This window comes from Amblyomma maculatum, chromosome 9 (assembly GCF_055883805.1).
Source record: "Amblyomma maculatum isolate TAMU_Amacu chromosome 9, ASM5588380v1, whole genome shotgun sequence".
Lineage (NCBI taxonomy): Eukaryota > Metazoa > Arthropoda > Arachnida > Ixodida > Ixodidae > Amblyomma > Amblyomma maculatum.
In genome coordinates this window covers 20,439,741-20,466,852 of record NC_139352.1, presented here as the reverse complement: position 1 = coordinate 20,466,852, position 27,112 = coordinate 20,439,741, and the positions used below count along the sequence as shown (strand labels likewise).

The 27,112-nt window shown below is 43.3% G+C and overlaps 1 protein-coding gene across 1 annotated transcript in view; it reads left to right on the top strand.

Moving 5' to 3' along the window:
- Nucleotides 1-5,210: 5,210 nt before the first annotated feature.
- Nucleotides 5,211-27,112, top strand: part of LOC146178543 (organic cation transporter protein-like) — a 29,831-nt gene continuing 7,929 nt past the window's right edge. The window contains exons 1-7 of the mRNA XM_084579779.1: nucleotides 5,211-5,597; nucleotides 9,929-10,032; nucleotides 13,121-13,275; nucleotides 14,955-15,123; nucleotides 21,482-21,712; nucleotides 23,800-24,014; nucleotides 26,520-26,701. Of these exons, the coding sequence (XP_084435905.1) occupies nucleotides 5,211-5,597; nucleotides 9,929-10,032; nucleotides 13,121-13,275; nucleotides 14,955-15,123; nucleotides 21,482-21,712; nucleotides 23,800-24,014; nucleotides 26,520-26,701 (1,443 nt within the window). The remainder of the gene's footprint in view (nucleotides 5,598-9,928; nucleotides 10,033-13,120; nucleotides 13,276-14,954; nucleotides 15,124-21,481; nucleotides 21,713-23,799; nucleotides 24,015-26,519; nucleotides 26,702-27,112) is intronic.

The following is a 27,112-nucleotide window of genomic DNA, read 5'->3' as shown; positions in this document are numbered from 1 at the left end:
TGCGCAACATGTTGATACCCGGATGTGGATCCAAGGAGTGAAATCAAGCCTGCTCAAGCAAGAAGGGAGCATTAAAGTCAAATTACAAGAGCAGTATTAGAAGCGATGCCGACGGACCGAAGCTAACATCGGAGGCGGTCATTTAACACAATAGTGTTAAGAGTCGCGCGCTACGAACAACCCGGAGCCGCCCCTGACATCTCCATAAAATCCTAATTGGTAGCAGGTTCGTAGTGTTTATTATGGAGCTCAGAAATTGAATAAAACATTGAATAAATTGCGATTATTAAGTAGCAACACGACCCAAGCATCTTGCTTGTATAAAATAATATAAATAAAATTCATCATCATCATCATCATCAGCAGCAGCAGCAGCAGCAGCAGCAGCAGCCTGATTATACCCACTGCAGGGCGAAGGCCTCTCCCATATTTCTCCACTTAACCCGGTTCTGTGCTAGCTGCATCCACTTGACCCCTGCGAACTTCTTAATCTCATCCGCCCACCTAACTCTCTACCGCCCCCTGCTACGCTTTCCTTCCCTTGGAATCCAGTTTGTTACCCTCAGCGACCATCGGTTATCCTCTCTTCGCCCTACATGTCCTGCCCATGTCCATTTCTTCTTCTTAATTTCTACTAGAATGTCGGTAACTTGAGTTATTTCTCTGACCCACTCTGCACGCTTTCTGTCTCTTAATGTTACCCCTACCATTTTTCGTTCCATAGCCCTCTGGGTTGTCCTCAACTTAAGTAGAACTCTCTTGATTAGCCTCCACGTTTCAGTCCCATAAGTGAGTACAGGCAAGATGCAACTGTTGTATACTTCCCTCTTGAGCGATACCGGTAAGCTGCTAGTCATAACCTGCGAGTGCTTGCCAAATGCGCTCCATCCCAATCTTATTATTCTTGTTATTTCCTTTTCGTGGTCCGGATCTGCGGTTGCTACCTGTCCTAAGTAGACATATTCGCCTACAAGTTCCAGTACTTCGCTACCTAAAGTAAACTGCTGTTCCTTAACTGCTCCCATTCCAAGTCTCTGAATACTTCCTCTAAACAAGCTGTGAATAGTACTGGGGAGATTGTGTCTCCTTGCCTAACACCTTTCTTTATGGGAATTTTGTTACTTTCTTTATGCAGAACTATGGTTGCTGTGCAGCCACTATATATATCTTCCAGCACTTTCACGTACGTCTCGTCTACCCCCTGATTTCGCAATGCCTGCATCACCGCCGAGGTTTCAACTGAGTCAAATGCTTTTTCGTAATCAATTAATGCTATGTATAAGGGCTGGTTATATTCCGAGCATTTTTCTATCACCTGATTGATGATATGGGTATGATCGATAGTAGAGTACCGTTTCCGAAACCCTGCTTGATCCTTTGCTTGATTGCAGTCTAAGGTTGTCCTGATTCTATTAGCGATTACCTTAGTAAATACCTTATACGTAACAGACAGTTAGCTGACTGGTAAATAAAATTACCTACTCTGAATAGGCCACTGCGGTAATAGGATGTTAGCTAAATATAGAATTCTACCATTGCGTCAAACAATTCTATTCCTAAGCTATTGAAGCCCATAGCCACAGAAATTTCTGATGTTACTACAGAACGTTCTGTTGTCACAACACGTTTCAGGTCAATAACCGCACAGAAATTCCGTCGTAACAACAGAATATTTTGTGTAGTTTTTCCGATTGGGATTCCTCTTGGTACAGTGGAGGATTTGTTGGTCCTGTGGTATAAAAGAGAAAATAAAACTCACCAGGCGACTGAAGGAACCTCTAAAGTTATCGGGTCATACTCGTAAAGTCTGCCTGAAAATATGTTATATTAGTGTTGCATTGCAGCTGATTTTTAGATGTGCACTTTGTCAGTTTTCGAGCGAACTTTGAAAGCTGCACGTGGACTGTGCAATTTAAAAATAATTTTTAAACGACTCCTGTTGAGCAGTCACCACCGATTAGCGATACTCTTCAGCGCGCGTTATTTGCCATTGCGCCTAAAAATATGATATATTAGTGTTGCATTGCAGCTGGTTTGTAGATGTGCTCTTTGTCAGTTTTCGAGCGAACTTTAAAAGCTGTGCGTGGACGGCGCAATTAAAAATAATTTTTAAACTGCTCTTGTTGAGCAGTCACCACCGATTATTCATACTCTTCAGTGCGCGTTATTAGACAATACGCCCATCTTTTATTGGGGAAAGCGGATGCACTCTCCCGTCGAGCTCGTCCGAGTCAGTGGGGCAGGACAGGGTGCGGTAGGCCTTACGTGCTTTCTTTATATCTTTTTTTTTTTCTAGTGCGCCGTTACAGCTAGCTTGATAATTTTTTCACTGCGGAGACGGCTGATATGTGACTGGTTGCTCGTGTGTGTTTTCTAGCTTTTGGTAAATATCTTTTCCTATTTATTTAGGGCGGCGTTTAAATTTGCCCATAATTCGTGGCAAGTTTGTTGTATGTTTTATTTCTTGCGAAAGCCAAGTCGCCATGAAACGTGGTCACGTGGCGACGCATTAGTAGAAGACGTCTTGTTGAAGAGAAAAAGCTGCTTCATTCGTGAAATATATACGCCTGAATATTGTCCAATATCATACGGTAGCTCAGAAGTATGTGTTGGTAAAAATATTTCCAATAAGAAAAGAATGTTACGAGCCACAAGGACCGCCACGGATATACACTAACGGCTTTCGCAAACTAACGACAACCCTGCGTGCAGCCACATCTAAAATACATTGAGAGCCCTAGACAGCCCGCACAGGAGCAATGAGAAAGCCTGAGCTTTGTTGCTGCTGTGGTCGCAGCACTCGATGCAACATTTCTGATATCTTTATGTAAATTACCTTTCATTTTAATTCTATTTTTGTACATTTATATTTCAATTTCATTTTATTATTTCTTCGTCAATATTTTTATTTGTTTATTTCCCTCAACGCCTCACTATGGAAACGTTCGAGCGAATCATGCTACTCTAATTTTTAGAAGTCCTTTTCGTGGAGTTTCAAAGAGCTCTGTCCATGTAAAAATGCCAAATTTTCAGCGCAAAAAATGCCGGATTTAAAATGTCGGCGTATAACATTGCTTAAAACTGTCGGCTAGGACACGGAGGGAAGGTGGCTCGATTCCTGCGTGGGCACGATTTATTTTTTCCTTCGGTAAGTGTCGATTCATGAGAAACACTTTGATGACACGCTCAAATAATGCCACTGATGAGTAAAGATATGGTTTCGCCTTGTTACCAGTTAATCGCTATTACTGCGATCACTTTAATTTCTGTGCCGGTGATATGTGCGTGCGCGTGTCTCTGTTCTTCGCTTTAACGAGAGACAGTGAGGCATGTGTGGTATTTGGTATATGGTCCGACATGGCACTACCTTAACAGTGCTTAATTCCTTAAGACTCCACTTCCACTCTTAAGTCATAATAGACCATGCCACACAAAAACTGTAAATAACTTCATGTTTACATATGTTCGCGTTGCCGAGATAGCCTACCTTCGTTACTTGCCTGCCTTATCGCCGCTTGCTTTAGGTCTTATCTTCTTGTCAGATAAGCCAGAGACAACACGATCTGAATCGCATGTAGCAGTTTTTGTTGTAAAGTAAAGTAAAGTAACCACAGCGCTTTAGCCATCTTACGTCCAAAGGTTTCAGTTACAGTTATCATTAAAGAAGTACCAAGCTCAAGAACAATGGCCACAGTGACCTCGTCAAGCATCGAGTGTACATATGGCTCCATACATATTGTTCCTTCTTACGGGTAACGATTCGCCCGATCAATATGTTGCCTTCAAGTATTCTGCTGGCTCTCTACTTCTCGCGTTGTCATGATGAGATGTTAAAATATTTATCGTTTCAAGAATCCGTACCCAGGGCTTGTTTCACTATAAAATATATCGCCTCCATTACCCTTAGACTGGTGTCAGAACTAGGGCTTGAAAAACACACACAGAAGCGTTAGAGACCTGCTTAAGTGAGCGACACCCCAGAGCAAGCCAATTCCGCTAGTCGGGACGTCTTCAAGGGTCACGATAAGCAACGGAGCCACTTCAGGTCCTGATAACAACCACGATTCACGGTTTAGCAACAGCGGCTGAGCTAGACAAAACCGCCACCATCGAGACGACTTGACGTGCAAAGGGTAACGACCATTCTTCAAACGTGAACAGCTTCATTGAAGCATTCTGCGAAAGCTGAGTACCAGTGTGTGAAAAAGAGCTCCCTGAAGACGGAGCCGCAAAATGGAGGGACCTGGAGTATTCCGGATATGACGATCAGTCACCTTCGGCAACAGGTGCACCGGCTGAAGAGTGTCGCAGTGAGTAACTTACACGTGGCTAATGCTAGTACGTGTACTGTGGTTATTGACAAGTGTATAGAGAAATAAATTACGTCGAACTGACGGAAGTGATGCTCAAGCTTCTTTAAAAATTGTGCATCACTTGGCGTTTATTAGTTGCTTCTAAGCACACATATACAGTGTCGAAAGACGGTAACCTTGTACTGCCTTGTACCATGAGATGGCTGCCTTAAGCGGACAGGGCCTAAAGGAAATTCTGTTGCACGGTTTCTGAGACTCTTTCACGCCAACGCTATCCTTCTCCCAGGCGAGTCTTAGCCCAAAATGGTGCATTTCTGAACACCTCGTGGTTTTTTAGCATGCAATGTATCAGCACACAGTCGCGAATGGGTGGCCATATTCCGTTTGCGCCTTTACGGGTTTAGTTGTTATTCTCCGCGAGTATTCTTAAAGCGTGCATGGCACAGCCACGTGTTGAGAGCAAGCAGCTCAATAAGCATGAAGAATTACAGGCTGTAACTGCATAAGCACATCTCAGAACGTTCAGAATTGGCTTAGCTTTCTTGTGCAAGCAGTAGTTGACAAGTTCAATGGAAAGTTTACAACAGTGCGACGCCTTCCATGCTACATATTTCTTCTAGCGAGTTGGATACAGGAGACGTCAGCGTTACCGAATATTTATTCATTATATAAAGTACAACCTCAGTGGGCTAAATAGATAACGTCGAGCTAAATAAAAGCAATGAGGGGGCCACTGTCATTTGTCAAAGCTATTAAGGTGTCATAACTGGTCACATGCGAAACAGATAACTGGTCACATGGTCAAAGAAAATCTTCTCTTGAAGCTAATGTTTATTTTCCTATTTTACTTGTTTTACAGAAGGATGCCTATACTGGTTCAGAAGCGACGGAGACACAATGCGCGAAATCAGTGAGCTGATCGGACCACCAAGGTGGTATCACCTGATTGTTTGGTTGCTCACGTTCGTTCGTGCTTTTCCTTCGTCGTGGACCCAATTCGCAGCACTGTTCATCGCTTCTGACGTCGAGCACTGGTGCTCCAAGCCAGACTTGACATCAGTGGCCAAATGGACGGAGCAGGAGTGGAAAGAGAATGCTCTGCGCGTGGTTGAGAACGCTTCCGGACTAGCAACGGTCAGAAAGTATGATTCGTGCGAAATGTTTCAATTCGAAGCTGAGCAGGTGAACGGTTCGGAGATTCTGACATTCGACCGATCCAGGACAGTTCCGTGCCATTCGTGGACGTACAATGAATCTTCACCGGGATCGTCGGCTGTGCCCGAGGTCTGAATTTTAGTTCAACAATGATTAGTGCAAAAATATACCTATTGTTTTTGGTTGATCTGAGGAAAAAAACCATGCATGATAAAAGCAAGCTTATAAAGCTCGCCTTTGTCATGCATGGTTTTGCTCCCGGCCATGTCAGGAATATTATACAAGGAATAGATTAATTAGTGCACATCCCACACATCATTCGGTAAAAAAAAAATATAGGCTCTGATTCACATGGCGAAAATAGGTGCGAATGAGATGCGGCAGGAAGTTTCCTCTTTATTTAGCTTTGTTTATTTTTACGCCTGCAGTTCTTTAGGGGATGCTCGTCTGCGTGCATACATGTTGCTACTCGTGAAGTGCCTAGGCTCCTAATGTTTGCTCCTATTTTTGCATATGTGCTCATTTGCATACTGTTGTAGGTTGCCGCACCATGTGACAGCTGAGTCGACATAGACATAAAGCCTCGGTTCGAGCATGCCTGAAGAACGTGTCTATACGTGGCTCAACGCTAGGGTATCTCTCTCCAGTTTCAAGGTTTCTAATTCGATTCCCACCTAACCGCTTCAAGCTACCCGAGTTTTCAGCTCCTACTGACCAGACAATGTCATGGGGTCTCACGACGTCACTCAGCCGGCCAACCAGTTATCGCCCATCCATGTCACCAACCAACTACCGCCTGCCAGGCGATCAGAATAGCTTTTGTTGCGAAAGCAACTCTACGCCAGCTAGCTCGGCTCGTCGCGTATGCTCGGATGTCGTAGCCTCAAATGGCAGGAGCTGCCAGCATTGGTCTCTCGTTTCACATTGGGCGGTTATGTCAGAATCGGCCTGCCAGGACCCTGGTATTCACGTTGCCCCTACAGGCCACTAAGGCACCTTCACACGACATGGTTAAAGCGAGGCTTTATATGTGGGCTGGTAGCCTACGCTATCGCGTCATACCCTTAAAGCGGAGCTTAAGTGTACCCCATATTTAGATGCAATAAACGCCTTTACCACCACCCCATAAACCGCCGGTGAAATTTGATGCGTTCAACGGAACGCTGGTTGTGTTCTATGCAACGCTCGGTCGCCCGAAGCCAAAGCTTTCGCTCGCCACTCGATTCAGCAGCGTTGAACCCGTGTAATTGTTTCACTACTAGAGCTATCGAATGAAAAGAACAAATAAAATCTCTCCGCCAACTATAGTATTGATCAATAATGGACATTAAAAGGGAAATAGATAAACTAGAGCAATGCGCTGACTACACCACTATCATATTTGCTACATAAAACAAATATATCGTAACAGAGAAAATTACAAAACAGCAAAGAGCATCAGGTGACACCTCAAGCGCTTGCGGATCTCTTTAACCGATCCTGAGACTGCTCACGCGTCGTGTTCCGCATCGTTCCGAGACATTTCCGATTTCCTTTCTTTCGGTTATCACAATAATCACGTGCGCTCATGCTCCCCTGAAGACAGTGCCTGTGGCTACCATTTTGCCATTACGCACTCCTCCCACTCTCGTTATAATCCCCTCTCTAAGGTCACACTTCTCCTCATCCTTCCTACGTAACCATCCTTCGTATATCTGTAATATTGGACCGATGGATGGAAGTTAGGAGCGTCGCCTTTGTAATGGGGTGTTGATATATATTTTCTATCAAGCTGGACTTCTTTGTATTTACCTTTATTCAATGATGGTATAAATCAGTCCGGGCACTTGCTTTTTTTTTTTCAACACATATTTTAGAATACACAGGTAATATTATATGTCACATCTGTGCTCTTCAGCCAAGAATCTTTCCACCACTCCTTACTAACTTCTACCACGGATTCATGCACATAACAATGATTTCTTCTAACTCCTAAGGCCTCAGGGAGATTAACCGCACCTGCGTCGATATATCGGATGCATGCCCTCACATTTGAGCATAGGATGCTCACTTGCGTCTACAGATACAAAGATCCACTGCGTATGTGTCATCCTGTTGGTTTACTTTCCTGTAAAAGCACATTTTAACGCGCCCTGATCTATTGTGGAACGATTCCTTCTTATGTGCATCCTCTTATCTTTTTTTATATTAATCCAGTTTTTACCTATTTCGTTTTTTACCTCTCGTTTAATGCTCTTTATTTCTCCGACCCTCTTTCTTTTATCGATGCTTAGTTTTTAGTCCTTTTCAGCCACTGTGAGGTAACACTTTTTTCATTTATAAGTGTGTAGACACGTTGCCTGCCTGCCTATTGACTCCCAGTTAATCTAGCGTTCTTCATATAATATTTTACTCTGAGCTTCCCGGGCTTAGCACAATACCCAGACCACATTCCAACGTACATACGTCCTCGCTTGTGTCTTTGCCCTGGGCACGTAGCGCTAACCTTCCAAAGCTGTCTGATTTATTTCTACTCTCGACTGTTCCTCTGCCTTCCAGCACAAAACCGCACATCCCAAAGTAAGCACTGGCACCACAGTTATGTTCCAAATGCTTCTCAGTAACGCATGACAGTCGCATTCCATGCACGATGTTTCATTATCCCCACATCTCTTCAGGCTTTTCAACGTGAGGTTGTCCTAAGATTGCCCATCTTTCGAGATATTTGTATTCGATAAATCTGAGAATTTTGGCTCTTTTATTGTAAGCATCTTATCTCTTAGATCTTTGAAAATCCCCAGGCATGTGCTGAAGCTAAAGCTGCACAGAGGCCCAACCAAAATGTACCGAAGTTGCAAATATTCATGGCTGTCTGCTAGCTGTCAGATGTCATCAATATATTCAACCGTATAGCCACTGCTATAAAATATTTCCGCCTAATTTGTATGAAATAATATAACTGAAAAAGCCCGCTCTGACGTTTTCGGGTATTCTATTTCTGTCAATGAATACTTTTCTTTTTAATTTTTGGCCTGCATCGCCAACTTGTACGCAACAGATGTTATCGTATATCGGTCTGAAGCGTTTGCTCATGCCATCTTCTTTTCCTTTATGAATCAGGTTCATTTTATTCTGTTCGACTCTTTCCAATTCATCTTATAATTTTCTTGCAGCTTTGACATGTTTGAATTATCGGTTAAGTTGTAGTTTCTTCTATCCATCGGGATCTCCTTTTAATAATGGTTGTTATCACTTTTACTATTTAAGATTGGTCTGTTGTGAGCTGCTTTCTACGAGTATTTATTTATTTATTATAATACTTTAAAATCACCTGTTCGGCATTGGTGTACGGAGGTACAATACAGGTCACTCTATAAAAAGCCCCACTGTCACATACAAACAGAGTCAAAATTGGGCAAGGGAATATATGCTATCAAATGTTGCTTGCGTTAGAGCAGTATACTGCGGTGTAGTATAGCAGTATACTAGATCGCTGGTTTCTTAGTGGTATTTTTCCGGTGTCATTAAATAAACTTACACCTAGGCATGCCCTTTTACCGGGCAATCGTTCCTTATACGCAAGCATTTTCTTGATAAGAAATTTTTATTCCTTGTCATATTTTTTTTTTGATGTGCCAGCAAACCAACTTCCCCACTTTTACCGATGTTGTTCGGTTGCACCATCCTGAGACGTAGTCCTTACTAAGCGCTTACTTTTTTAGTATACCTGAGATGTGTCTCGCGGAGAGCTTGCCGCCTATTTCATAGTTTTTTACCTGTTGTCTTATTTCTGGCCATTTCAACACATCTTTGAATATTAATGTAACTGGTTATGGTGTAAAATTTCTTGCCGTTTTCTTGCTGTATCTCTTAGGGCTTATTTAGTTGGCATCAGCCTCCATAATAGCTCTTTCCCTATTCTTCTACGTTTTTAAAAATAGGCCTTTTTCCACTGAATCAGCTAAAGCGCTAGCAACAGCAATGGAAGAGATCCGCGATTGGGCCAAGATATGTATATTCTGGGCTGACGGTCAGATTTCACGGTGATCTGAAGCGGATCTAGCTCATGACCGATTTAGAATAGGCCCAAAAGCAATATTCACATACTGCCCGTTACGCAACTGTGCTTTTATTGCGATAGCAATACTGCGCAAGATTTCGGCCCGTTGCATCGTCCCGGCAAGGGCCTCGTTTGACCTTGAACAGCTGCGAAGAAGAAAAAGAAGAAGATGATGATGATGATGAAGCAGAAGAAAACGAAGAAGAAGACTGGTAACTTATGCTCTCGCGTCATACTTTAAAAGATGAGCTTAAGTGTCCCCAATAATGTCGCACCTTACACTGATATGGCGTGATAGGGGAATAATGTAGCAGGCAAAAGAAGCTTCCGCCGTGTCTATCGCAATTCAACTAGGGTTAACCAGAGTTAAACCCCAACAATTTTTACTTTCCTTAACGTTGTATTTTTTATACTTTTTCAGTGGAACCTAGTGTGCCAGCACGAGTGGCAGCGCTCGATGATGACAAGCGTTGTGTTTGTCGGCTCCCTGGTAGGATCGCTGCTGATGGGATACCTCTCTGACAGGTAGGCTCTGAACCCAATGCTCGCCATCTTGAATGTATATGTTTTAAATATTACACTTTGCTCTCGCACCCTGGAGGAGGTGTGGAAGACGTTGTTCAATTCACGTGTGCTAATGAAGCTGTTTCTGAGGAAATACAGTGACGAAGGGTAGAGGAAGACAACGGATGTAGAAGTATACTTCTATACTATAAAAGAAGCAATCCTATCCAAGTAGCAATCAGTCCCGTCGTGTAGCAAGCATTCATCCGTGTTATTTTGTCACGTAGTGCTTATATGAATGAGTCCGACAAGCAGTCGTGGCGTGTGTTGTCAATTACTGTCCATTGTGTATTAGTGCTGTGCTACCGTAAATGAGTATACACACGGCTACAGTAACTTAATATTACGCGCTGGGGGAGTTGGTGCATACACCAAAATACACCAGAGAGCCTGGCGCGTCAGGCCTCACTGCCGGTGAAAGGCTTTTAAGAGTTCAACAATAACAGTGCGCTCAGCACAAATTGTATACCAATCATTTAAAGTGCACAAATATAAAACTACCATTTGTGCTACTTACATTAGAAACTGTAAACAGCTTATCCGACTGTTATAGCAGGAAGAAAAAAGGTTGATCTTAAGAATATTATTCTCCATTCAAGATGCCAAAATTCAGGAAACAAAAAACTATTGTGACCACAGCAAATCGCGCAAAAAGGGAAAGCCCGCGAAAAGGCTGTTCTGCAGGCGGCGTGAAAAGTGAAAGGCGAACTTAGTTCCAACAGTCAGCGGGTAACAGGTTCTACGACGCTTTAAACCTCCTGCAGCGCGCGTTTGTACAAAGATGACAAACTATGAAGCAGCTTAAGACCGGTTTCTCCTTCCTGATAGTTGATACGGCCAAAGTTTGAGCCCCAAATGCATAAGGAGGAATCGAGTTTCTGTGTTTCGCTTAAAGCTTTCCTCTATTTCAGCATTCTGGTACAGACGGATGCGGCTTCCACACACAAGAGTTTTGGCCTGTTCATAACGTTTGGCCTTATGTTTCTTCCAATGAAAACAGGAAAAGTAATTAGAAAGCAAATGAACTATAGCTTCGTCTCATAATAACAAGGAATACAAACTTCGGAAATCAATTATTCGACTAGTGAACTTGTGCCGAGTATCGACACCACACGTGAGAGTTATATACAAAGCACAGGTTCTATATTATCTCAGCTCTCAATACTTATTTAACGTATCTAGTGAGCGCATCGTACTTTTTGCACAGCACTCACTTGAGGGATTAAAATTAGTTCCATTATATAAACTGTGTTTATCTCGGACCTCCAATATATGTGGTAAGGCAGCGAAATGCCGTCAAGATAGTTCCTACTGGCATGAATTAGGACGCCACTATGTCCAAAAGTGGAACCTATCTCATTCGGCTATTATAGCAAGAAGAAAAGCTGTCTCAAGCAATCGAACGTTATATATTAGTTGAAATCAAACCCATGTTGCAGTCGAGCCCGTAGAAGCTGCATAAAAACGAGCAATGATAAAGAACTATGGTACCAGTGCGGCACCTGGCGGCTGTGCTATGCATAACTCTTGCAGTAAGTGACCGCTTATTTCGGCATTGCCGGATCACCTCTCTTCCACCGTGCTGACTATTGTGAAGTACTGGAATGTGCATACGACAGGACAAGGACAGAAGAGATGAACACAGCTCAACTTACAACTGGTTTATTAGAAGATTGGAAGATGATGTCTACACAAATGTGGACGCACATGAATACCATCATACGTAGAAGCTCTAATAACAGTAAAAAAAAAAAAATATAACTTTTATACTTGTTGTACTCGTCCTACATGCTACTCTTTATGTAACAAAGTCACTGCTTTTTTAGACAAAGCTGCACACGTCTTGCTAACGCGTACAGTTGGTTTTTTGATGATATGGAAAGCCTCAGCGGCTTCCGTGGTGGTCTTGTCATTTTGAAAAGCAGCAACTCAGTATCATTAAATAATGATACGCATTGAAATACTGTTCAATTTTTCGCCACGTTTGTGTCGCTTTTTTTTTTCTTCAGAGAATTAGCCTGTTCAGAAATCTTAATGCTGATGCAACGGCTTGCCTGAAAAATATATGCACTGTTTCGAGTATTTTCGTTTACAATGCGCTGTTTCGAGTACTTCACGTTTTTCATAAACACCAACTGGACCAATTTGCCGTTATTCTACAGTTTACTATTGTGTAGTAATGATTATGTGTGAGATAACGTGGCACAAATTACAAAATTAGTGATTAAGCAAGTTACAAATGCATGTACACTAAAGAAAATCCCCACAAAATCCACACAGGGGAACCGTTAACGCTTTTGCGTTATACCTTCAAAGGAGGCGCTTTAGTGTCCTCTAAATTTGTAAAGGTGCAAGCCTTAAGTCACTGCTTAAGGTCGCAGTGTGTGGTGCGCGAAATGTGATCAAAAAAGTAAGTAAATCGTTTCCATGTCAGCGCTCAAACCAATTGTCGTCGTCGAAACAGCCCAACTATTTAGTGGTGCCGTCTAGATGCATATATGCGAAGGTCACAATCTGCAATTCGCTCTGCTGCGCACAAAGGCCACCATAAATTTGTAGTGGGTAAATTAGTAGTGCGCAGAGTACAGCGAGTGGAGGGTCGCTAGGCGATAACGTTACGCTTACACGTGTTGTAGATACGCCAGGTATGGTGGCGCACTCGTCGGACAGAGTTCCAGAGAAGAGTGTACACACTCACATATTACTCTCACACTCACATTGTGAAAAAACGATAAACGTATACAGACATATGTCGCCGCACAACAGACGATACCTACAAGTGATCCGCATAGCATAAAAAAAAAGTTGGCGCCCACATTGCAACCCCCGCAAGTTTCACCGGCGAAAATCTAGGCCTAGCTAGAAAATCTAGACTTCATAGCTAATGTTTTACAGAGCGCTCTGGAAGCCATGTAAACAAACTTCTTGCCCATAACTGCACCTAACGAGGCATTCATGCACAGGCATGAAGGAAGTTTCGGTCAAAGACAATGATGGGTCGGGGTTCCCTTCGCTGCAGAAGCTGTGACCTGTCCTGTGTTTGGCGCAGGTTTGGTCGTCGCACCGTGTTCTTCTCCTCCGTGTTTGGAGCGACACTCTTCGGATCTCTGGGAGCGGTCTGCACGTCGCTGAGGGCATACATCGCCCTTCGTTTCTTCGCTTGCATCAACATCGCCGGCATCCAAACCAGCTCGGCGGCATTGTGTGAGGTGCCTGTGCACAAATGAAGTTCTTTTTCGGTTCTCAGTCTGAGCCAAGTTAAGTTTGGGTCGCGTGTACATAAATCTGACGTCCTACAATTGTAAGATAGTCGCGCGAATGGCACACACACAAAGAAATCGGAAATTTGTGATGCTGAAGTTGTCAAAATGAACAGGAACGACTGCTTTTGCAACTGTGAAATGTATCCTACTTACTAAAGCTTTAGGATATTTGCACCTAGATAACTCCAGCTTATTATAATCTTATAGCGATTATTTAAACATACCGGTTCAGTCAGAGTGGTCACTATAGCCGGCATTTTAATTCGGCTAATAAGGCACTAATCAGTGATGTCCGCCCAGCCTGCCAACACGAGTTTTCCTCAAAAGACGGCCGGCTTTATAGACCTCTTTCAAAAAGTACAAAAGTCGGTGCTCGAATAACAAAGAAGAAGCAAAAAACTGATGCTAAACTATTCAATTCTTTTCCCAAAGCCCAAAACCTACCACATTTATCCCGCCATCTCGTAGAGAAATAGAGAAAAGCTGTGTTACGAGAAATATCCTGTGACACAGGAGTCACGGGATGTCTTTACAGATTGCACCGACATTTACCCTAACTGCAGAACCTCGACGCAATGAAGTGCTTATAGTATAACAAGTTAACATTACAACCTTGTGCATGTTAAAAGTGATCAGTCAAGTGACTTATCTATGCGTATACAAATCAAACCTAACTTCGAACCAGTCCTTAAAATACAAATAAAAAAAGAAAACTGCGTAGTCTAAAGAAGGTTTTGTTCTTGTTAGTAAAATTCATATATAAATGGAGTGCAATCATAATAATTCTCAACAAACAGGAAGAAATTCACCACGGATACCTACGGTCCTGCTTTGAGCCTAACCTTTCCCTGTTCTTGTGCCGAGATCAAAGGCAGTTATATTGTTCCCCGCGCAGGTGTTTTCTTACCGGTTCGTATGTTTCTTGCGCCAGATTCATCTCAATATAAGTATGCTATCAAAATTATAGGGTTTTGTTCGGTTACTCATTTCAGACGTCTGTTAATAAAATATTACTGTTGCAGAAAAAGGCTGTCGAATAAGTTTTAAAAGCCGATGGTGTTCCCAAGGCGTAAGGCATTTTTATTTATATATATATATAATAGGTACCCGTGAAAAACTGACAAGCCACTGCTGAATGGGCACAACACCGTATATTGAATTCGATTATTCGCTTTCCCTAAAGTTAAGGCCACAATGCTCGACTCCTGAGCCTTGAGACCCAGGTTCAATCATTCAGCTAGCGTTTGAGTGTCGGTCAAACCTCTATTGGCTCCGATAGATCTCTCCACTGAGCCTGCTTCAGTGCTTTGCCCTATATGTTCAAGAAATAACTTTTTATAGCATCCTTCAGAGCACCTGGGCTTACATCTAGAAGGAAGGTATTGGGATCAAGCAACTTATCTTTACTTCGCTACACATACTTATTTACCTGATGACCTTTCCTCATTCAGTTTCGCATCTACTCTTTTGTATTATCCCACATTCACGGCAGCCAACCAGAGCACTTTTATGCTTAATTATGACATACATTTACTCATTCTCTCTCCCTCTAACCCTTTTTATTAGATTTTATCTCCCGCGGCTGCCTTTCCGCAAGTCTTACAAAGTGTGCTCACACAGTGGCTGAGATCTTGGATCCCCGCTACCGGACATTCCTCAACCTGGGCTACACAGCAGGCTTCGCCATACCCACCTTGCTGCTTCCGGGTGTTGCCTACGTCATCGGTAATTGGAAGATGCTCCAGCTCATCTCTGGCCTGGTCGCCCTGTCCTGCGTACCTTTCATGCTGTAAGTTGGGCCAGCTTTTCCCGCTTCGTCGATTCAGGCGTCAGCGAGATACTGTTGCACAAGGCGTCTGTAATGGATGCAGTATGTGTAGTGGCATTACGGGGATAGCTTCGCTTTGAGTTTATCCATTTTGAGGAAGCGTCTCGCAGCGAAAGAAGGATACATTATTTTCTCAGAGGTGGCATCAACACTGAAAACTCGCGCCTAGCTCTGGTGCACGATATTTAGCGTAAATTAAGATCGAAAGTAGTAATGCTTTCTAGGCCATTCTTTCTGAATACCCATATATTACTACTTATGCTGCTACATATCGTCATGGCTGGAGTGCAGAGTTAAAATAGCTGGATCACGAGCCAGCAGCAATCTAAGTTTATGAGATACGCAGTAGTATAGGCCATTCGTTTCATTTCGATCAGTTCGTATTCATTAGTCGGCTTCTAAATGCAACTGCATAATTCTTTTGTATTCGATTTGTAGCAAGTACGATAAATCAAATAATCGAATATATTTTAACTACGATAGAGGCACTTACTCAAAGTGGCTGACAAAGTAGTACTTGCAAATACTCTATACCCAGGAATATTGCCATATTCTGAGAAATAGTTTTTCAACATAGTTTTTTCACATACTTCACAACCATACGATAACAATAAATATATTCACAGTTCATCCCTCGTCAGCCATCTTGTGCTCTCCTGTGAATTTGTAAAAACGCTCATCATTCGTTCTTGGCAGTCTGACCTATATTTGAGCATAAGAGAAACTTGAGAATCACATTTTTTAATCACCGGGAACTTAGACTCTTTCTGTCAATATATTCTTGAACGTACCTTGCAGTCGTCTACAGTGGCCTCTTAAATATTGAGCATGTCATTGGTCTTCTATGTCAGCATTATTACTCGTATCGCAGGACAGACATCAGGAGCAAGCATTTACTCCGAGTCAGACCTTTCCGCCATTTTCATTACTATACACCATAAAAAGATTTTACATTTTATAGTCCCACAAATAACTAAAAAGAACCTTTGTCTATTTTTTCTTCCAAGAAGGTTTTACGAACATGATGCAAGTGCATGAAAATCTTAAAATCAAATATCTGCCACACGTTAGAAGCTTAGACAATTCCCATCAATATATGTGCACATACTATCTTGCCCAGAGTTACCACATTATATAAAAGCTTTTCCAGAATGTTAGAATTCGTTTCATAATCAGCCATCAACCTAACACGTCACTATTTGTTTGCGAATTGATTGAACAGCCTATAGCTTTCATCTCTATACTTGCTGCCCCAACATAAGTTTTGTTTCCTGTTTCAAGATTTAGAACATTTGAATACCGCGGCGACCGTTCCGATCTGGCTTCTATTTGAACATTTTATTTGAGAAAAATTACATCCCATCTGCACCGAAATCAATCCTACTGATGCAGGGTGCGCTGTGGAGATCTTGTGTGCATTACTACTGCTGACAAGAATAAAAAAAAACAATTTCGAACGCTTGCAAGCTCGTGAAACTCAGAGAGAATAACCATAAGCGTTAGCTGCTCTTCTAGCTCTGTTCCTATTGACCTTTTCCTTTACAGTACTATCCAAAGGTCCGCACGTTATCAAAAATGCTCCTATCACTCTGTTACTAACGAGCCGAGAAGTTGAAACCCTTGCATAGATGCCCCACGCAGGGTTCGAGCAGCGTTTCGAAGTGTTTTATTGCACCAAGAGACAATGCGCCTCACAAAATGACAAGAATGACAACACAAGAAAGTAGCCAGTTTTTCCGAACTTGAAAAGTACTTATAGCAGGTTATGTTCTGTTCTTGTTCCTCTGTTGTTTTTAATATATATTAATAATATTGTCGTTAACATTCCTGTGAAAACTAGACTTTGCGCTGATGACTACGTTATTTACACAGAAGTAAGAAATGTATCTGATCAACAACTACTTAATAGTACGTTATAAACAGTTTTCGCATGGTGTGAAGCATGGCAAATTGTCCATTAAATTTGAAAAAACTGTACTAATGAGAATCACTCACAAAAAGAAAGTTTTACCCTTCGATTATTGTATTAACGGCATGACGCTAAGTGAAGTAACAGAATATAAATATCTAGGGCTCTGGGTCAGTAACAATCTTAGTTGGAATAAACATGTTGATCTCATAACGTGTAACGCTTTCCGTAAACTCTTTTTCTTGAGACGGGAAATGCGGTTGTCCACCCCATCTGTACGCCTGCTTGCTTACAAATCTGTTGTTCTTCCTACATTAGATTATGCTTCAATCATTTGGGACCCGTTCACACAAACTAACATGAATAAATTAGAGAAAGTTCAAAAGAGGGCGGCACGATACATATATAACAATTACCGGCGTACATCAGTAACACACCTTTTAATTCAAGCTGGCCTTCCGACAATAACTGATCGAAATCGTTGTGCACGACTTAAATTTCTGTACCAATTAATTAAAAGACACTACAGATCATAACTCACTGATTTGCTTGTTTTTTCGTCCGGATACGCAGCTCGACAACGACACTAGCTTACTTTAACTCCTTTTCGCGTTCGAAATAACTGCTTTAAATACTAATTCCTTCCACGAACTGTTTCCGATTGGAATAACCTCACTAACAATGAAGCGCTGCAGCCATAACTAACGTTGTTCTCGCAACATATCACCTAGTTTCATTTTATTGCATCTGTTATTTTACTGCTGTGTAGTATATGTTTAGTTCTATTCCTAACTGTGCAGAGGGGCTTCAACTTGCACTGTAATTATTGTTTATTTTTGCCTGTTTTCTTACACTGCTTAGTTTGTATTCCCACCCTGCTAGATTCCCAACACTGGGATTGCAGTATCAATAATAAATCAATATCACGGGCGTCGAAATAATGGAATTTGATGCAGCTAGATTATTGTAAAATAGATTAGGCGCTGACAGGACAGTTTTTGAACCACTTTTTTTACCAGATGCAGTGAGGATGCGGATAAAAAAACAGCCCTTCCAACCAGGCATCTAAGCCGCAATGACCAAATGAAGGCGCTCATAATCGCTCTCATGATGTCATTTGTTTTGCTCACATCCTACAATGGTTGTGACACTAATGCCAAAAACTTAGAAGTAGCATAGGCATCAGGCACGCCGGGCTGTAGGTCTAGGATTGTACCGCCCCATGCTAAGTTGTAGGAAGAGAGCCTTGGCAAGGTATACTTAGCAAGGTTGGAAGGTACAAGGTATCCTTAGCGACGGCCTTTATCATGAAATGATATATCGGGTGTATGAGTGGATATTTTCAAAATTTCTAAATATACGTTGTTTTAGACAGATATAGAATCATTACAAGAGTGCTCTATCAGTCCTGGCGGACGTTATAATATATAAATTATTAAAATAATTGAAAAATTAATTATGTACTCTAAAGAGTTCCTTAGCTTAAAACGAACTAGCAGTAACACACTAAATTTCAAAATAACAATGTCTGGGGCCTGTGTCAAGACGATTTTATACAACGATGATAATAATAATTCGTTCACAGAAAAAGAAAGGTGCAATATATGTCACACTTGTTCTGTGGACACCTGAACTGCGCTGTAGAGGGAGGGAGGAAGATAGAAAGGAAAGTGGAAAGCGAGAAAGAGGAGCCGTAGTGGAGGGCTGCGAAGTTATTTCGACCACTTAGGGATCTTTAACGTGAGCTGACATGGGGGAAGTGGTGAAGGGTGGCTGTTGCTGGTCCTACGGGGCTGGGCTAGCCAGTCACCGAATTTTTATCGGTTGTAGGCTGTCATTGGACCCGTCACCACTTAGGTGGTGGACGATGGCTGCTGCGGCGCGCGTCTTTCTCTCTATCTTCTTTTCCTTTCTTGTCTACATTCTTTTTTCTGTCCAACCCGACCTTGGCGGCTGCGATTCGATGGAGGCGAAACGAAGAGGCGTCGTGTGCTGTGCGATGTCAGCGTTGTTGTTGTGGCTGTAGGAAGAAGGAAAAGAAAATGCACGGGCCTGCTACTGGCTCTGTAGCTGAGCCACCTCCGCTGCCTCGTGCAGATAGAAGAGAATATAGAGAAGAAAGAAAAGGAAGAGGGAAAGAAAGACGCGCGCCGCAACAACAGCCGTCGTCCGCCACCAGCGGTGGCGTGTGCAATGACGGCCTGAACAGATAAAAATTCGGTGCCAGGCGAGCCCCCGCCGCAAGCGGCGGTGACCCACCTGTACCAGCCCCATCAGGGGAAAACGCCATCACACATCAGCGCACGTTAAAGATCCCCAGGCGGTCGAAATTACTCCGTAGCCCTCCACTACGGCTCCTTTTTCTCTCTTTCCACTTTCACTCCCATCTTCCTCCCTTCCCTTAAGGCGTGGTTGCGGTGTCCACAAAAAACAAGTGAGACAGTTACCGCGCCTTTCCCTTCCTATAAATAAATCAGTAAATCTCTTCTGTCCGCACGCGGCAGCGGAGGTGGTTCAGCTGCAGAGCCAGTAGCAGGCCCGTTCATTTTCTTTTTTCTTCTTCGTACAGCCGCAACAACAACAGCTGACATCGTACAGCACACGAACGCCTCTTCGTTTCACCTCCGATCCCGACCACCGGCGGCTACGTTTCGATGTAGGCGAAACGGAGCGGCGTCGTTGTGCTGTGCGATTTCAATGTACAGCACACGGCCGGTGTATTGACACGGTTCGGTGCTGTTGTGCTAAATGTGACAAGTTTTGTATTTGAGGTGTTAATTTTTATTTGCCATTGTGCGCATGAATTATTAATGTATTTAAGGTCTGATTGTTGAAGAATAGAGTCGGTAGGATTAATAATAATTCTGTATATCGTGCACTCGTCTGCAAATAATCTGGCCGTGTAATTTAGGTTATTGCTGATTTCATTAATATAGAAAAAGAAGAGCCAGGCTGTTGCAGCACTCCAGATTTATCGGGGGAGAGTGACAATGATGGGTTTTAACAAAGACTGATTGACAGCGACTAGCCACAAATCTTCTTACCCATGAAATAACCTTAGAATTTGTTTAGATTCCGAACTTTCTTTATTAGACGTATGGGTGGGATTTTGTCGAATATTCTGGCGAAATCTACAAATAGAACGTCTGTTTTAGTGTGAGGATGAACAGTGTGATGAAGGTCAGTAACAAATCCAAAAAGAATTGTTTCACAAGATCGGCCGTGTTGGAAGCCGTGGTGACTAGAAAAAAAAATGATGCTTCACCAGATGACAGGTAATATTCTCTGTCAATTTGCAGCTGGTGTTGGTTAAAGAAATGGCTCTGTAATTTGATGGTTGTGAGGCATCGCCAGGTTTGAAAAATGATGTGACAAGCACAATTTTCCAGTCGTTTGGGCCGCAACTGGTATGAATGGATTTCTGACAAATAGGAGCTAGGAAGGGGCATATTGCATGTTTGCTTTTTTGAGTAATTAAGGACATATCCAATCCAGCCCGGCTGTACAGTTAGCAGAAAGATGGTCTGTGGCAGAAGATACATCTTCTTACGTGACAGTTGTGTCGGGCATGGTTGTGTGCAGCTTTGGACACGGCAGGCCCGTCAGGCAGGTCAATTGGAGGTAAACTTAAGAGTACCACGGATCAAGCGCTCAGTACCGCAGAAGCTGCGGACAAGCGCTATCCCGTAGCATAGCGTGTATCATTTAAAAACAGCAACGTGCCAAGCTAATTTTGGTATCTGGCAACTTTGTGGACCAAATTCACAGTATTCAGCGTGCTAAGGGTCCTGGAGAGAGAATATTGGGGCGTCAGAGAGGGGATAAATTCCGAAAGCAGAGCGTGTGACGTGACGCTCCTCCCAATGTTTTTCTCCGTGAGTAAGAAGCTAATACTGGTCGCCAAAGGGAGTGTATACGTCCATAGTGCTGCTGTAATTTTCATTCAGTTTCCTACGGCCGCTTCCTTTCGGTTTGTGCGACAAAATATCACCGCATTTTCTCGTTGTTTAGCACTTTTTTCAAATTCTTGTATGGCATCGCCTTGATCATGGATTTCAAATCACCGTGCATTTTCTCGTTGTTGAGCAGTTTTTTTTTTTTCAAATTCTTGTATGGCATCGCTTTGATCATGGATTTCAACTCACCGTTGATATAACAGACAGACTGCTCTAAATTAAACAAGTCGTGGTTCTGCTTAGTGAGAGGTCAGGTGACCAATGACAGTGGCCAATAAATACTATGAAATAAGTCAACTCACCTGAAATATTTTGAATGGGCCCTTGCCTTTCTGCGTAATGCTAGCGTGAACCTTCTGTTTGCTGCACTCGCTGCAGTCCAGGGGTCAACCTAAATTCTTGGCGGACGGAAGAAACATGTTGATGCCGCATATAATTTTTTGTTTGTCTACAGGGTTGTTCAAGAGTCGCCCCGTTGGCTCATCACGAACCGCCGAGAAGAGCAAGCCGAGCGTGCTATCTCAAAGATATTGAAGATTAACCGTAGGGTGGTTCCCAACCTCCACGAGGCCATGCACGTTCTGGTGGCGAGAATCCGAGAGTCGTCGGTGAGCAGTATGGGCCCAGTGGAGATAGTGAAGCACCGAGTGATAAGGAGGAATACGTTCCTGTTGTTTGTCATCTGGTGAGTACCTACACATGACCTCGAAATTCAAAAAAGCAATGGAGATGGAAAGCGCTCCAGACGTAGCTCTATAGCTCAGAAACAATGTGGTGCAGTCTTGTTTCGCGCTTTTTCTTTCGAATTCCTTTCGAGTTTGACGTGTGGTATTTTAGGCGGGGTGGTGGGGAAAAGGACGTGTCTGAATGGAGGGTAAACGAAGCAGTCCAGGCATTGGATAAAAGTGAGTGGAGGTTTTTCTATGCGGAAATGGAGACGCCCGAGGCTTCTTGAAGCCTTTTGGTGAGAGCTGTACTATCCGGTCTGGCCCGGTTGATGTCATGGTTTCAGTAAATGCTTGGGCTTCGATCCTATTGCTTACTTGGAGTCTCCATACGAAGGAAAGGAAACTATCACAAATTGTATTGTTTTCTCCAAAAACATTCAATAGGGTGGGCAGAGTAAGCTGAAGATTGAACGTGGTCAATATAAAAATATCGCCACCTTTTGTTTTGTATCTGTGTACCTTAGAGTGGCTTGACAGCACACGTGTGAACGATTTCTTTTTTCTTTTGGTTCACCGACATCGTTGATGACGAAACTAGATCGAATGACTTATGCAACGCTTCTTGCTGGCGCTAAGAGTAACGAGACCATCACTTACGAGGCGTAAAATATATAAAACAGATAGCACTTTGAAGACGCTCGAGAAAATAGGAAAAAAAATGTACGTGAAAATAACAGTACACATATTATGCATTGTTGATAAGCTAAAAATATAAAGTATAAAAATCTGTGCATTTGCATGGAGTAGGAACCGCAAGAAGAACCGGCAGACGGAAGCCTATTACGCTGTCCAATCACACACACACACACACACACTTAAAGGCGGAGCCTAAGTGTCCCCCCAAATACATCCTACCACTGTCTAGGGGACGTACGGCGGGTTTCGGTGGAGTCAGCTGTAACGACATGTCGTAAAAATGGAAATACACATAAGCTCTGCATTTAAAGACATGAAGCAATAGCCTTAGTGGATCACGCTGGCCGGCTGTTGCATGTCCGAGTTCATGTACATACATGCATGCTACTCGCATATCACTTATCTTTTAATTTACCCTTCGGTTATTCCATACGTACTAACTAGCATACAGACATAAGCTACCATATTTTTTGAAATATCCTGCAGAGGCGTAGATGTAAAGACGTGATTTAACTATGTTGTACTAGAGTGGCTGCGGGGCGAAGATATGCGTGATCCAGCAGTGTCAGGAGGCTGAATTCAAATCACATCCTCCCAATCAAAGGCGAGCCCGAGTTGAAAGCACCTACGAAATTGACCATGCCATGCGGTCACACGACCCGACGACCAATCATGGCAAGGCAGTGTGACCGAAACTCTGCACATGCCAGAAGCATATCTGTTCAGATCAAGCCGTGACATGTATATGTTGTGAGTTATCGCAAAATATAAGCCACAATGTCGACCTGCTAATAGTACATTCCCTTCGAGCGAGAAACACCGTTAGCCAATGGGGTGGTAGCCAGAATTAAATTCGGAGTATTCATGCTGGGCTCAATCCGACCCAGCTGTAGAAGCTGTAGCAACCAGAGCTTATTTTCGAAACGCTAGCCTCGCCTTGCATGCTACGTGTGTATCCACAGGCTAATAGGCGTGTTTGCAAGTCAATATAGCACCTGTGCGTGCTTTTCAATCTTCAGGCTGCTTCAAAGCCCTCATGACTCCATTATGATGCTAGCCATTCCCTAATACGCTCCAGACTCCGACCCTAGGTTTGCACTGATAAACCGGCAAGGACAATCACTCGTATAGTTTTTAAATGACCTCCCAAAGTTTCTTTTTTTTTTTCAGTGATGAAATCTGCACACTCATAAGTGCATTCCCACAACTAAGGTTGTACATACAATTTTCGTAGCCAACATCAAAGCTTCGGCCATTGTCCTTAAGGCACCTCTTATGGCTTCGTTTAGAATAAGAAATCGTGAGGTATAGACAATGGTTCTCTCTTACGTTAGCAATGTAAACATCATGCTAGAAACTGACGGGTGCCAGCATCGTTATATATTTATTCCATAAAACTGGGCTGCAGGTTCTGCGACAACTTCCTCATGTTTGCTGTTATGCTTGGTGCTGTTCACATCGAGGGCAACCACTTCGTAAACTTTGCCGTCTCCACAGCTCCGGAGATCCCAGCTGCTTTCGTGGGCCTGGCCATGGTGCATTACTGGCGCCGCAGAACATCCCAGGTGGTCTGTCTCGTCCTGGCTGGAATGGCAGCCACCGCGGTGGAGTTGATGCCCCCGGGTATATACCCCAGTTTGTTTTTTGAGTCAGCGCCCCACAGTTTATAATTGAAGAGTTCTACTAGGAGAAATATCACCTGAAAATGAGAATTTCAGAATTTCTTCTTCCCTGATGCCTGCATTGCAGAAATGTAGTGATCTTGTCAATATGTGAACACAGTACAGGAATGTTGTTATCAAAATGAAAGAATTTGATTCATTTTATGGCAGTATAGTTATATCAAAGTTCTATGCAGACTCTCACGGGGATATGAAACGCAAAACTGAAGATAATTTTATTACTTTATTTTTTGTTTAACCATGCTTATAAAAATACTTGAATGAGTGATTATTCCATCAGAATGAGTAACATTTCAACAGGTATTCTGTTCCTGTCGCAGTTGAGACTGGGTTTTAGTAATTGAGGCATGAGTTCAGCATTTGGCGGTCTCCTTTTATCATCTGGTACTGCTCCTAGCCAGAATTAACGTCGCTCCAGAGCGTACTTTCCTTAGAGACAAATACAGCTTTTCTAGGTAGGGTTTATAAAGCAATGAGAACGATTCTCAACTTTGTAAAAACAGTGAACGTCATGTCATTATTTGACGGTGATGTAGTTGCTATCACAGGCAGTGATTAAACTGCGTGCCAGTGCCTCTTAAAGGCACAGACGAGACACAGATTCAACAAGTGCAACCGAGAAATCAAGCATCAGTTTCGAGCGGACTACTACGGCCTGCAAGATGGCCGGAATAAAGAGGTCAGAAAAGGTCTCTGAATGGGGAACAACAACAAAGCTAGACTAGTGGATTAGCGTTACCTGATAGTCGATCGTCATTTCTATCGAAAATAGTGTTCTCAAGAACAACAAATTTCCTTAGAATTGAAATATCCGTAGCGTCATCACTGGTGAGTCCCGCGGTAGCCGTGGCTGATTGCTTTATTTAATTCTAATTTCTTATTTCAACTAGTGAAAAGCAGGCAACAGAGGGAAATGCTAGACGAATACGCGAGCACGGAAACAATAAGCGTGTGGTCAGTGTACGTAGCAAATTCAGAGCTGCAAGCTCTCAACAGTATTCACGCTCTGTTGTGCTTCCTAGGTGGCTCATAAAGCAGGTTTTTCATTTTATTCTTTTGAATCAGTTACTTAGCGTAGGGGGAGCAAGGCGACGTGAAGCACCTTGCGAGCGCGTAGTCTATTAGTCTGTCATGTATTTGGGCAGTGAAAAGGTAAATATATATATACTTTGAGAGATGCAGTGAGAGCATAACCTCCCTGCGAACCGTTAGAACCGAAAGGCTTCAGGCTATAGTTTGGCGGAACTTATCCAGATTGTTTTCCCTTTACAAATCATAGCAAATAATTCACTAACAGGAAAATCGCAACGACAATTGCACAGTCACTAACGCGACTCGCCAGCAAACATGCTTACTGCGTATTCAGTGAGCACAGGATAATGGACAGCAGAGTACGCCGCCTGATCACCAAAACAAGTCCAATTTGTCATGGAAATGTGTTGACTAAAGCATGCATGGTTGATCGCGACTACGCAATCAACCTACGATCGAGGACCACGCAAAGTTTCAGTGCACACACCACGAAAGCACATAGCGCACTCAATGCCGCACACTCGACTCGTCATCACCGACGCATACGTTCGTAAGACCGATCAGCAGTCTCTCTGCAGTCTGCGGCCAGACTGGATAGCTTCAGTATAGTGCCTAGAATATACTAGGCACTATAGCTTCAGATAGTCCAAATCTTCCCCAGAGAGCTTTATCCACCATATGCATGTTTTGTAACGGGGCGCAGAAGCACGCGGCATAGTAGAGGTATAGTGGGGCAGTCTTTCGTTTGTGGGCGACCTATGGCGAGGTGGCAGAAACGCTCTGCACTTGCACCTTGCCGCCGTGACGGCAGACTCGGCTAGTAACCGACGAGTTTCCCGGCATTTCTGTCGCGGCATTTCCGATTGCTTGCAGGACTATACAGCAGTAGTGTTTCTGAGATGTCGTTAACGCAGTCCATTTTTAGAGGATGCTTTGATTGTGGTAGGGCCTCGGATATACTTCGCGATTTTCCCAGCCTGCCATCTTCACGCACAGAAAACAGGAAAAACATGTTGTAGTGCTCCCGAAGGAAACTCTTCCCATCTTGCTTAGCTTCATATTTCCCCTCAGTGTAGTTTATCCGTCTGCACTCATATATTTTGTTTTATGATACCTCAGTGTGAATCCCTACCTATCAAGATCTGCATAGTGCAGGACTCCTCGTAAAATGGAATTGCCTGCAGTGTTCTTTCATCCGGGACCTCGCCGACTTTCTGCATGTACATTGAAATGCACCTGCACTAGCTGGGATTCGACCCTGCTACCTTGAGGCTCAGCAGCAAAACTTGAAAGCCACTGAGGCCGAGAGTGATTAATCTATATTCAGTTGCCACACTTATTTCTGCTCGGCCACTGTCAGAACATGCACTGACGAGTAGGGAGTCCGCATTCAAACATCTACGTTTCTTCGCAGGACATTCCTACGTCAGCCTGTCGTTCTCCATGGCAGGCCGCTTCATCCTGACCCTGTCGGCATCGGTCAAGTGGGTCTGGACCATGGAGCTATTTCCCACAGCTGCGCGAGGGTTCGGCTTCGCTGCATGCTTCACCTTGGGCCGCGTTGGAGGCATCGTGGCTCCATTCATGAGTGTGCTCGTGAGTATGAGCGCTATGGTTGCCTGCAGGTAAAAATTTTCCTGAGCGGGACACTCAAATTGAAGACGCGTAGCTTGTTGCGCCAGTTCGCGAGAAGCTAGGAATAAAAATCAGCGTAAAACGACGTGTTAAATCGAAGTACGTTTTATACAGCGCCATCCAGCTTTGAACGCGTCATTTTTTTTTATTACGAAAGCAATACTACGCCATGTCTAACCGGTCGTTGCTGTATGCCATGTCCGTGTCCGTGGTCCCCTGGCAGGAGCTGCCAATTTTGGTCTCTCGTTTCACATGGGATGATTATGTCGGAATCAGCCTACCTGGACCCTGGCATTCCCGTTACCCCTATAGGCCACTAAGGCACGTTCATATGGCTTGCTTACAGCGGGGCTTTATATGTGGGCTGGGGAA